The sequence below is a fragment of the Nipponia nippon genome, unplaced genomic scaffold (assembly GCF_047370975.1).
Source record: "Nipponia nippon isolate SJK-2023a ecotype South Korea unplaced genomic scaffold, ASM4737097v1 scaffold_4, whole genome shotgun sequence".
NCBI lineage: Eukaryota > Metazoa > Chordata > Aves > Pelecaniformes > Threskiornithidae > Nipponia > Nipponia nippon.
The window spans coordinates 42,677,312-42,689,399 of record NW_028262358.1 but is presented as its reverse complement, the minus strand read 5'-3'; the positions used below and the strand labels follow the sequence as shown (position 1 = coordinate 42,689,399).

Here is a 12,088-nt window from a genome sequence, read left to right as displayed (position 1 = left end):
AAACTAGTGGCAGATAGCAGTGGAAGTATGTAATCAAAATTATTTGGTTTTTATTTTTATTTTTTTTTATTGGGTTGTGATGCTTGCTCTTTATTATACCACCATCATTCATATTCTTTTAGAACTTAAAGTCCACACAGGAGTAGGGCTGTGAGTATTCATATTTCTCACTGTAGAAGGGGGCCATGAATGTTCCCATTGCAACTAATTTGCATTTTGATTTGCAATATGTATTTTAAAGTGATGACCGCAGTGCAGTTTGGACCCTTCAGGAATATGTTGTTACAGAAAGAAATTACCTGTGAGAGAGAACAAAGTGCTCCTGGCTTTTGCAAAGTATCACTTGAGGTGGAACAGACTCCCAGTTTCTCACACCATCCAGTCAGATTAGGCCTTCAGGAGGGAATGTGTACGCGTAGCCTAATTCCAGAAGCAGTTCTGTCATTCCTGCCTTTGAGACTTTCTTTGGGTTAAACATATTACATTAAGTCTTTTGTAAAATGTATTGAACGTTTTGTATTAGTCTCAGAAATGGATAGACAGGGTTGTAAAGCGATGAAAGTAAAAAATCAATGTGACTTAGCCAATGCCAGCTCTTTTTCACTTTCCTTTCCATGCTATTTTCTTTACCCAGGTAAAATACACTCTTTGACGTGGCATTACAAACTAATGAGGTCTTTTGTACCCCAGAAAGGCTGGGATGTGGCGTATGTGAAGGATGGTTTATGACGGAAATGTGAAGTCAGAAAGTTTTCACCAGCATGAATCAATAACTTTTCCCCATGCCCAAAACAACCCACGAGCATTGAATAGTAATGGTTGCGCTTTTATAAATTAATACGAAAAAAATCCATAGAGCTCTTTAGTGATTAATTTTTCAAATTAAAAACAGAAGTGCCTTGCCTGTCATTGAAGGGAGAGGAACAATTTCTTTAACTTGAACTTTGACATCTTATTTGGATTTATTAATTTGTGTATAATCCAGGTACAACATTGTTATGTTATTTATGCCATATTTATGGTGCCCCGATTCATTCCAAGTTACTGAGTTACTCCATTATTTCCTTGCTATGGAACTTAGGATTTACAAGTTCTTGAACCAAGGCTACTTCAGCAGTATCAAAACACTGTCATTTAATGTAATTTATTTTAACCTCATTTAATGCCCATTTGTAGTCAGTGAATTTCACTGAAATGATTGCCCTCTCTCCGCTCAACAACAATTCTTTAATAAGAATATGAATTCAGTAATGATTCTCCGGGGGTTTTGCTACGTGGCTGGCTATTTTAGACCTGTATAATTAATTCATGATTGTAGTTGGAGATGAGAGATTCGGATATCAAGCTTTCTTCCTGATGCTTACCGTTGCTTTGCCTCTACATCGCATCTTGGAAAGCTGGAGGAGAGTGCTGGGAATAAGCAAGCAGAGAGCACGATCGATTCCCAGCCCGCCGGTGCTGCCGGGGTGCTGCAGTTACAGCCCCAGCCCTGCCGGACAAACTGGATGCAAGCTCCAGCTCTAGCAGCTGTTTAAATTAAGGGGAATTAAATAGATTAACGACATAGGAAACAAATTATGTTTTAAATTTAACTTACAGTTATGGATCAGACAAAAAATGACTTCATTACACCAACTAATTAACTAGATGAAGTTTTGTAGTAAAGATGAACTGAAAATTCTCAAAGGTTCTGAATTCCTGATAGATATTTTCATTTGAAATAAAAGTGGTTAATATCCTTACTCCATAAATGTAGAATATGCAAGTGAAGTGTTTTGGAAAGAATAGGAAAAAAAATGTCAGGAATTAGTGTTATGGCTCAGAAGGTACAAGGTATCCTGAGCTTTCCTAGGGGAAGACCAACACTCATTGTAGCTCTTGTTGCCTTCTCTTTTTCTGCTGCTGTTTGTACTTTCCTCATGCATCTACATTATTTATAATTTCACAGTAATTTTTTTGTAATTCGCAGGTTTTCTCTACAGTTTGGCAAATGCATCTTCCATGCACTTTGCAACTTGAAATTTTATTTTTCCGTCCTATCAGTGTAAATCTTTGATAATAGTAACTCTGATAGTCAGAGAATTTTTGTAGATTATTCACACATCATTAAAAGCAATGTTTCGTTTGACCTAGTAATATCAGTATCTGCTATGGCTTACCAGTGGCAGTTTCAGGAAGGATTAAAATGCTACGAATCATACTTCCTTTTCAGCACTGAACAGTTGTCAAGAGTGCATAAAAAGAAATGAGGTGCATCCTATCAAATAATGTTTTTATACAGAGCAAGTTCTAAGGAAGTTGCTTTGAGCAATCTCAGAGCAGTTTACTACATTTATGTTAATGAAAAGAGTTAAAAATTAACTTTGGATTTCTTAGACAGAATAAAAAAGTATGAGATGGTCTAGGTTATGAATTTATTCAGCTGCTCTGGGGCAGCGGCTAGTATGCATGCTGTTGTGGTAAAGGCAAAGTGTATTGGGTTTGTGTGGCAAGGTTTTGGTAGCATGGGGGCTACAGGGGTGGCTTCTGTGAGAAGCTACTAGAGGCTTCCCTTGTGTCCGATAGAGCCAATGCCAGCCGGCTCCAAGATGGATCCGCCGCTGGCCAAGGTGGTAGAACCTCTGGGATAACATATTTAAGAAGAGGGGAAAAAAAACCCCAACCAACAAACAGCTGTGCAACTGCAGCTGGAGAGAGGAGTGAGAATATGTGAGAGGACCAACCCTGCAGACACCAAGGTCAGTGAAGAAGGGGGAGGAGGTGCTCAGGCGCCAGAGCAGAGATTTCCCTGCAGCCCCTGGTGAAGACCATGGTGAGACAGACTGTCCCCCTGCAGCCCATGGAGGTTAATGGTGGAGCAGGTATCCACCTGCAGCCCATGGCGGACTGCTCACCAGAGCAGGTGGATACCCAGAGGAGGCTGTGACCCCATGGGAAGCCCATGCTGGAGCAGGTTGCTGGCAGGACCTGTGGCCCTGCGGGGGACCCACGCTGGAGCAGTCTGTTTCTGAAAGACTGCACCCCATGGAAAGGACCCATTCTGGAGCAGTTCATGAAGAACTGCAGCCTGTGGGAAGGACTCACATTAATGGAGAACTGTCTCCCGTGGGAGGGACCCCACGCTGGAGCAGGGGAAGAGTGTGAGGAGTCCTCCCCCTGAGGAGGAAGGAGTGGCAGAGACCACGTGTGATGAACTGACCGCAACCCCCATTCCCCGTCCCCCTGCGCCACTGTGGGGGGGGAGGAGGTAGAGAAATCGGGAGTAAAGTTAAGCCTGGGAAGAAGGGAGGGGTGGGGGAAAGGTATTCTAAGATTTAGTTTTTATATTCTCATTATCCTACTCTGATTTTGATTGGCAATAAATTAAACTGATTTCCCCAAGCTGAGTCTGTTTTGCCTGTGACAGTAGTTGCTGAGTGATCTCTCCCTGTCCTTATCTCAACCCACGAGCCTTTCATTATATTTTCTCCCCCCTGTACAGCTGGGGAGGGGAGTGACAGAGCGGCTTTGGTGGGCACCTGGCATTCAGCCAGGGTCAACCCACAGACAAAGTGCTTGCCCTTCAATGAAGAAGAGAGACCTTTTATTCAAAGCCACCTTTTCTTCACCATCTTTTTGGTAGAGAGGACAATATCTAGCTAAAGATGCAAGAGCTTACACCCTATTCTAGTGCTTTGTGCCAGCTTGGTTTTTTGTAGCGTGTATCTTCTTTCTTGCCCCCAAAGTCTTACTGCTCCATCATTGACCCCAATCTCTGGGTTTCTCCTTTTGCTTCCTTGTAGGGATCCTTGATTCCTAGCCCTCCCATCCCCAGCTCTTTCTCAGTCCCCCTCCCGATTGCTGTTGCTTATTCTTTTGCTGAGGCTTTGCTGCTGCCTTGTTGACTTTTATCCCTCAAGTGCTATCACTGTCTTTCTGCCTTCACTCCTTCTGTTGCTACTGTACCCATTCATTCTTATGGAAATAATAGAAAATCCCAGGATCCTTTGTATTACCTTTGGTAAACAAATTGCACATTTTTATTAAGGATTTCTTCCCTTCTATTTCTTTCCCATTTTCTCGTCTTACGTGACCATTCCAAGACTGATAGCTCCCCTTTGAAAGAACAGAGAAAGGAAATAATGGAAGGACAGTCGCATAACAAAAAACTACTTCACCCATGAGAAGCCATTCTTTTAAGTTCACAATGGGAGGCTTTTTAGATGTTTAAAATTACACTGATCCAATTGCTATGTGTAATCCAAAGCTAGCTTCAAAAGAGTAGTCAGACTGAGAAACAGGTGACAGCTTCTGTGTTACCAATGTGAGAAAGAACTTCATCCCTGAAAAGTAATAAGGTACCAACTTAAAAATCAAATATTCTGATTAATTTCAGCCTTTGCTTTGACCTGATTTCTTGTATATTTAATGACTTGAAAACTGCTGAATCAAATTGTTAAATTTTGTATTATGCGAGTGCAAGAATTCCAGATGCATTTTTGTCAGTGAAATAAGCCAGAATGTAATCAGAATGTTTTGACTTAAAACACCAAAACCAAAAAAAACCCCAAACAAGCAACCCACGGCCACTCCAACCCAAACAAACCAACCAAGGTGACATCTGATGTGGTATTGTTTAGATGTTACAACATAAACCCAGTCTGTTAGTTGCAGAACAAAAATTTGAACAAATGCCTGAAGAGAGGAGAGGGTGTCTGAACAGCGAAGCAGCTGGATACAAGCTTGTTTAGCATTTGCATTTTACTGTACTAATGAAGGTCAATTTCAATAAAAAGTTAAGATTGAATTTCATTCCCTTCTGTGAGAGACATATGAGACACTAATACCTGTCAGCTGCTCCTAGCACCACAACCACTGCAGCAAATGACTAAGATAATATGTGGAGAAAATACTGGATAGAAGGTCAAGGGAGGGACTTCGTACATGTTTATATACGCACCTGTAACTTCATTTTGGTACATGCAGCACGTGCCAGAGTTTCTATTTGTACATGGGTCACCAATATTCAGCTTGAGTGGTTCTGCAATTGTAGTGAGGAGTATTTATTTTCTATTTTGACTCATTTTTTTCCCCTGTATAATTTGTTTTCACTCATCCAATGTCTGGAAGTGTATATTTCCTTAATACTTTTTAGCATATTCCAAGATGAATTTTAGCACACCTGTAGTTTCATGTATTGTTAACAGTACTGAGAAGTATATTCTGACTCACTATTTCTTTTGGTTTTGAACCATCTCTTTCAATGCTGGGTTTTTCTCTGTGCTAAGCATTCAGTCCCTCTGTATTCTATCCGCAGGAGGACTTTGGAAGCTAAAGCCTAGTAAGTACTGGGTACCTGATTCCAAAATTGCAGTCCTCAAAAAATTGTGTCTAACAAACAATGGGAAATGCCTGCAATTTCAGTATTAATCTTCCTTAATGTTATGCCTCTGGCTATTTTTGACAGTGCCTGATCTTGGCTGAAGATCACAATATTTACTCAATCCGTAAGCTCTTCCAGGATCCATAAAACTAGGCCATTCTTTGGCAGTGTTCCCTGACATGCTTGATCTGATAAGCACAGTGACAGCCCTCCTTTGCATAAGTGACTCTCTTACTCACTTTCCCAAAGGAAAGGTTTTTAAGTTCTGGCAGTGTCTTAGGGCAGAAATAAATGTGCAGGCAGGAAGCAGTCCAAAGAATGGCTGCCTAAATCTAGAGTGGCAGTGCTTAATACTCACCACACTCAGTGTTTGCTTTGAAGAGAAGCCAGGTTACCTAACTCGGGGCTTTTGGTAACTATAAAATCTAAACTGTTTTGTGGATCCAATATATATCACTTACCTGTGCTTAGAATAATGGAGGAAAAAAAAACCAACCTTTTTTTAGGCTCAGTTGATTGGTTTTTAGAAGCACTCAGGTATCTGGATATATGCAGGAACTAGAGGGGTCACTACATGTTAAAATTTGGAAATAGGAAGCTGTTAACATCTGAGCTGTGTGAAGACTGTATCAGTGTGGTTGTGAAACTTCAGGTGCTATGCTAATAACATAGAATGCCAAATAGGTGACTTTTCATAATTCAGTGTGATAAGTTTCATGGTTATTTTAATAGTATAAGCTCCGAGAAAACACTGCCTTTCTTGTGAAATGTTGCAGTGATGATGAATCTTTATCATCATTTGATATTTGCTTTCTGTTAGAACCTAGAAATATTGTAATTATCAGGTTATTGCCCTCCCCCCAATTCTCTATCCTTAAAACACTAAGCAAATACTGTATAAATCTCGTTATGAATATAACAATAATGGATGCTAAAGACCATGAAAATAAAATTCGTTTGAGTAACCAGATCTGAGGGTTTAATTGATAAGAGCTGGTTTTGAATATGATAACCTTTGAATCTGACAGTTGCAATAATTGTTTTGTCAGTCTTAAAATGAGAGATGTAGTTAAATGAAGAAATAAATATTATGAATTCTTACAACAGAGCTGAGCATTTAGTCTGTACCTTTGCTTGGTTTTCAGAACCGTCCACTATGAAGGTGGTGCTGTGTCAATTCATGCGCGTTCCCTTTGGCGACTAGAGACTCTAAGAGTTGCGTAAGTAAAATCTCTGTCAGAAAAAGAAGTCAGTTTGGCAGGGCGCTTTTCCTATAGTAAGAGTATTCCTATAAAAACAGATTGATAACTGTAAACCAGACAGACAATACTAAAATAATCTTCAAAAAGTGCTCTATAACACTTTCATGAAAAATTAAACAACTTCTCGTAGAGAGTGCATGTTAGCACACATGCTGTGCGTGTTTTGATTATTTTTTGAAGTTGTTACAGATGTCAGTGAATTCATAATTTACCTTTTTTTACACATATATGTGACATTTTTAAGGAAAACAGTTCTGATTATAATAATTCATGAGTGCCACCCCCTAACTTGTTTAAGTCATTTGGATGTCCTTAAAGGCAAAAATTTACAGAAAAAAAGCTACCTTGCATGAGTGTTGGAATGACAGTAAGGAATTGTGCCCTTGTTTGTTAAGGTAATTGCACTGTAAAATTTCACTTAAATTGTATTACAATATATGTTTGTGATAAAACTTCTAGTGACTAATCAATGATTGCTTTTTAGACATGAAATCAGGGCAGCTTAGGGAAAGGTTACACTGTAATGATGCTGTTTTCTGTTTGTGCATTTTAATAGGATGATGTTAAATGTCATTGATAGGGCAGTGAGGTTTTTGCTTTGGACTAACATTGACCTTGAGAGTGCTTAAGTCACAACAGTGAAACTGTGGACGGATCTCTGGATTTTTATTTTCCTCATTGCATGCACTTCCCTAATAAGCAGTGGCACTGGAGCAACGTAGGGATTTGAGAAATTACAGGTTTCTGTTACGACTGTCATGTATCTCATTTTGACAGGCATTGTATACAAACTTTTGAAGTGTAAACATTTGAACATACATGACTGAGGGAAATTGTGAGAACTGTCAAAACAACTAAGCAAAGGCAGCGGTAATCTTTCTATTTAAGGAACTTGACTTTCTTATCAGGAAAAAAACCCCAAATAAAATCCCAAGAATAACACTCTCCCATACAAGTCCCTCACCTCCCTATTTTCCTGTATGATATTCTAATAGCTATATACATTCATTGTTGAATTGCAGGCACATTGCTATTCATGCAAATGCTTCAATTTGTAACTTAGCGTATGCATGCCTGAAATCCTCCATCAGTTCTAGTCCTTCCCAGAATGACTGCAGATATAGTATTAATTCTGTTAATTTTATATGATTCTGAAGGAATCATTGCTTCTGAACTCTTCTCATTAGTGGAGAACTCTCATAAAAATTGCCTGGGCAGTCTGCGTGTGCAGACTGCCTCTTGGGATGCCCTGCCATAGGATGCCAAATACTATTGCTCAGCATTGCTTTCTTTCCCAAAAGGTGACAGGGATCATATTCTCGCATTGCAGAAAATAATTTTTAGTAGACAGAAATAGCTTCACAAGATACTTTCTCCTCAAAAGGCTTTTCTTGTACGTGCACATGAATTGTGCTTTTTCGTATCCTGCAGGCATGAACTAGGGGCATGGCTCAGTTGCATTACATTTATTATTTTCTTTTTCTTATGGGCCATAGCTATTGGGTCCAAGATAAAATTGAATCAGACTAGAGAAAAGGCAGCTCCCCAGCATCGCCCATAATATGAAAGGTGCAGAGCTGATGTGTTTTACCAGACCCAGCAATACAATAGCTGAGATTCATGACCTGACATTTTACTTCATTGAGAAGCAGAAGTTGTGCTAGAACACTGATACTTAGATGTGCCTTTGTGGAGTATACCGACTTTGCTGTGTAGAAGACAGAAAAAAAGAAATGCATTTCTAAGAAATAAAGCTTCCATATTTCCTTCCTCCCCAAAGTCCTCTCCCCTCGACTTAAACAGAAGAGACTATTTAGTTTACAAAAAAAATAGTTGAAGGGAAAACCTCTTCATTCTTTTGGCCTCTTTAAGACCAATAACTAAAAAGCTTTAAATGTTTAATTAGTGACGTGTAATAAATCCTGTTACAAAGCAGAAGCCAGGTATTGCTCTGGGATTTTAAAAACTCCTGCACTTTAAAAATCAGCCAAATCAGTTTTGCGTACTTTGCATACAGTATGGCCAACCCTTATGAAGATGAGCTTAAACAAATGGATATTTGTCTTGAATAGGTAAGTGCTTTAATCTGCTACATGTATGTGTCAGGGAAAATGAAAATGACTTAAATCTGTGTAAGTGCTAGCTAAAGGGATTTTCAGACTAGTACGTGAATATATATTCAAAAAATACAAAACATATGCATAAAAACTTTTTATGTTTTTAAATGCTGTACCTGGAATTACTTTAAATGCAAGTGAGAAGATGCAGTAATACAAAATTCTGATAAGGGATTAAGTTTATAATCAGTTTAAGTTCATAAGGATGTGTTTGTATATTTCATTGGTACTATATGAACATTGGTTGATAATTTTAAGCTATTTCAAGCCACAATAAGCATAGACAATTGCTAGTATTTATGGAAGCACATCAGAACCTTGGCATTATAAGACTGGAGAAAGTTTTGTGAAGATCCAGGAAAACATCCTAGCTGTGGCAATTTTCCGGTCTAAGGAATATTCGAGAAGCCTTCTGAAAAGGTTTTGTGAAATGCATCCTCCCTAGTAACACCTACACAAGTTTGTCTTCAGGAGTTAATCAGGCAGAAGAGAGGAGCTGACTTTTCAGTTTAAGGCAAGAAGTTAGAAACCTGCAACCTATATTTCAACTTGAGGAGTTCTTGGGGAGTTTATGTAGAAAATCTTTCACTTCCTTCTTTCATTTCCTCCTATAGAATATGAAGAATCTGGGCCAGTCTTTGCTTAATAGTTTTTAAAATTTATTTTATGAGGATTTTTATTTATTTTTTTATTTTTTTATTTATTTTGCTATGTTATTTTTTGCACACTGTTCAAAGTGCCTAAATTGTGCTGACTGCTGAAAGGCGAGTGCTCTGGGAGAGCGAACAAACCCAGCTGCTGGTAGATGAAACGTTGGAGAGGGAACTGGCAAATCTAAGCTCTTTGTGTACAGCAGAAGCCTGCTTTTCTGTAGGCGGTCCGTATCTTCTCTCAAGAGGAATTCAGTCTGAACCAAGGCAGCCTGTGCAAAGGAAGAGGTTAAGATTATTTTTTAGAATGGTTTTATAGGAGATAACCACAAAGTAGCCATTTTCATGCTGATAATCCAACATTTAGAATTTCATCCTTATGCCAACTAGTTGGCAATATAATATACTTTAAAATATTTTTGCCAGTAGTTAAACTCTATGTTTTATTTTAAAAAAACAAACGTTTCCTATGAACTTTCTTAGGTGGAGTGGCAGCCACATTAGATGGGGACAGCCATTCAGACTAAGACATATAACAACAGGAAAATATTTAAGTCTCCTGGATGACAAGAGTCTTCTTCTTACAGACAAAGAGAAAGCGGATGTAAAATCTACGGCATTCTGTTTTCGGTCTTCCAAGGTATGGAATTAGTGCAGTATTAATATAATTAGTAGTAATTCCAATCTTTTTAGTAAGCAAGATTTAGATATTTCCTATTGCATGTATTATTGGAGCCTTCTACCTGTTCACTGATCAAAAAAACCCCAAACCCTCAGTACGGTTAATATCTTGAAAGCTTCTTTTATCATACTTTCATTGGGTAATGCTGCTGGGCTGTTTGTGTGTTTTTTTCTTTTATTTTACTGCTTGCCCACTTTTGAACAGTTTCCTCATTTCTTATTTGTTTTTCTGATGAACTTCACTGGTACTTCACTGCTTATATCTACTGGCTGACATAAGAAAAATTTATAGTATTGTGGGTTATTTAAATTAAACTGGAAAATCAGGATTTCTTTCATCAGATACTTTACAGTAGTCTAATTTAAAGTTACCATAGTTTGAATTTTCATTTGATACCTTCAATAAGCATTTCAAGTTCAGAATAGTACTTTGTATAGTGAGTAAACAGTTTAAAATGATACTATGATAAATTCTTTAATATCCTTTGATTTCTCATACTTTTCACCTGCAGCATGATGTTGCTGAAAATTTTCCAAGAATGTTGGGTTTTTTTAAATTTTTCTTCTAAAATACATAGTAATCTTAAAAAGAATTATTCAATAACTTCTCTGTAGCAATTACTTTATATATTTTTTAATTATTTGTCTGCTTGGAAAGATAAGAAAGGAATATATACCTGAAAGCAGGTATCTAGACTTTTGCACTCTGATAACAAAGACTTTAGTTCAGGTGATTGTTTTGAGACCCAGACAATGTGTTGGGTTTTTTTTTTAAGCAGTTAGAAAAGCCATAGATATACTTAAATATTTTAGGACAATGCAGTGCAACTATATTGGGGAGTTCCTGTTACAGTTAGTATAGATCTCAACAGTTACTCTCCATTGAAGCAAGAGGAATAAAATAATTCATTCACTGATCCTCAAAACAGTCTTCGGTTGAGATTCCTCCAAAAAGAGTGGAACAATATACTGGGCTCTACTGCTACATGGATTATTCAGTCCAAAAAATACTTGAGGGCAAGAATTATTAGCAATACAGAGAGTATCTTTTGTTGATATGGAGAAAGTGGTTTGTCTCTATTTCCTAAGTAGCATATGCACGTGTGAGATTAGACAATGTTGTATTTGAAGTTTCTTCACTTGTGTTTTTCAACCTGAGTTTGGAAGTCTTATTTGGAACTATTTTGAAGATTTATATTTTGAAGTGGTTTTGTTTTACCATGTTCAAACAAAAAAGTTAATATTTTTTTATTTGGTTGCTTTTAGTGACCAAACCTATTCTACGCTGAGCAGAGCAGAGATAAAAGGCTTTGGGGCATGCAGAAACATGTTGTGGTAGTCAGTTCTTGAAGTAACATGAGAGTATTTTAAGAGGGGTCTATATGCTAATCAGCACATGACAGACATAATCTTCCTAATATTTAAATACGGATTTGCAAAGAAATTGGAAGTTTGGAAGATCATATTTGATGTTAATTTTGTGGATAGCAACATTCACTTTAAATACAGACTGACTTGGAAAGAATTATGGAGATATGACAGGGGAGGAGTATATGGTTTGCTCTTCATTGCTGAGGATGAATTCAATCTCCTGCTTAGGACTTCTTAAAGGAGTGGCATGTTTCACTTTATTAGGATGCAGACATTATAAATTTTTTTAGGTGCCTTCCCTCTCTGGAAAAGAGTGTTAAATAAATATTTCAAAATTATAGCAGTCCTAGAAAGGCTTCTGTAGAGAAGATAAACAGTTTTAGGGGTCTCTTTTCCTCCGAGCATGTATGGACACCAACCTTTCACTTGTGTTGTTGCATGCAGTTAGCCCAAAATAATTATTCCTGGATAAGAGGCAGCCCCTAATCTTCTCTGTTGAATACAGAGCATTAATACTGGGAGTACGTCAAGCGGCTAGATCTTTCTTATACCAGTTCCAGTCCTTTTTTGCCACTACTTTTCAGGTAGGAAATGGAAGTGGAACATTCTGGTACAGAAATTGAAAAATTAGATCAGAATCCTCTT

General features: G+C 37.9%; 1 protein-coding gene across 8 annotated transcripts in view; it reads left to right on the top strand.

Moving 5' to 3' along the window:
* Positions 1-12,088, top strand: part of RYR2 (ryanodine receptor 2) — a 434,903-nt gene that overhangs the window by 192,874 nt on the left and 229,941 nt on the right. For all 8 annotated transcript variants that reach the window (XM_087777049.1, XM_087777051.1, XM_087777048.1 and 5 more), the window contains 2 exons: positions 6,508-6,582; positions 9,875-10,031. In XM_087777049.1, coding sequence (XP_087633175.1) covers positions 6,508-6,582; positions 9,875-10,031 — 232 coding nt within the window. The remainder of the gene's footprint in view (positions 1-6,507; positions 6,583-9,874; positions 10,032-12,088) is intronic.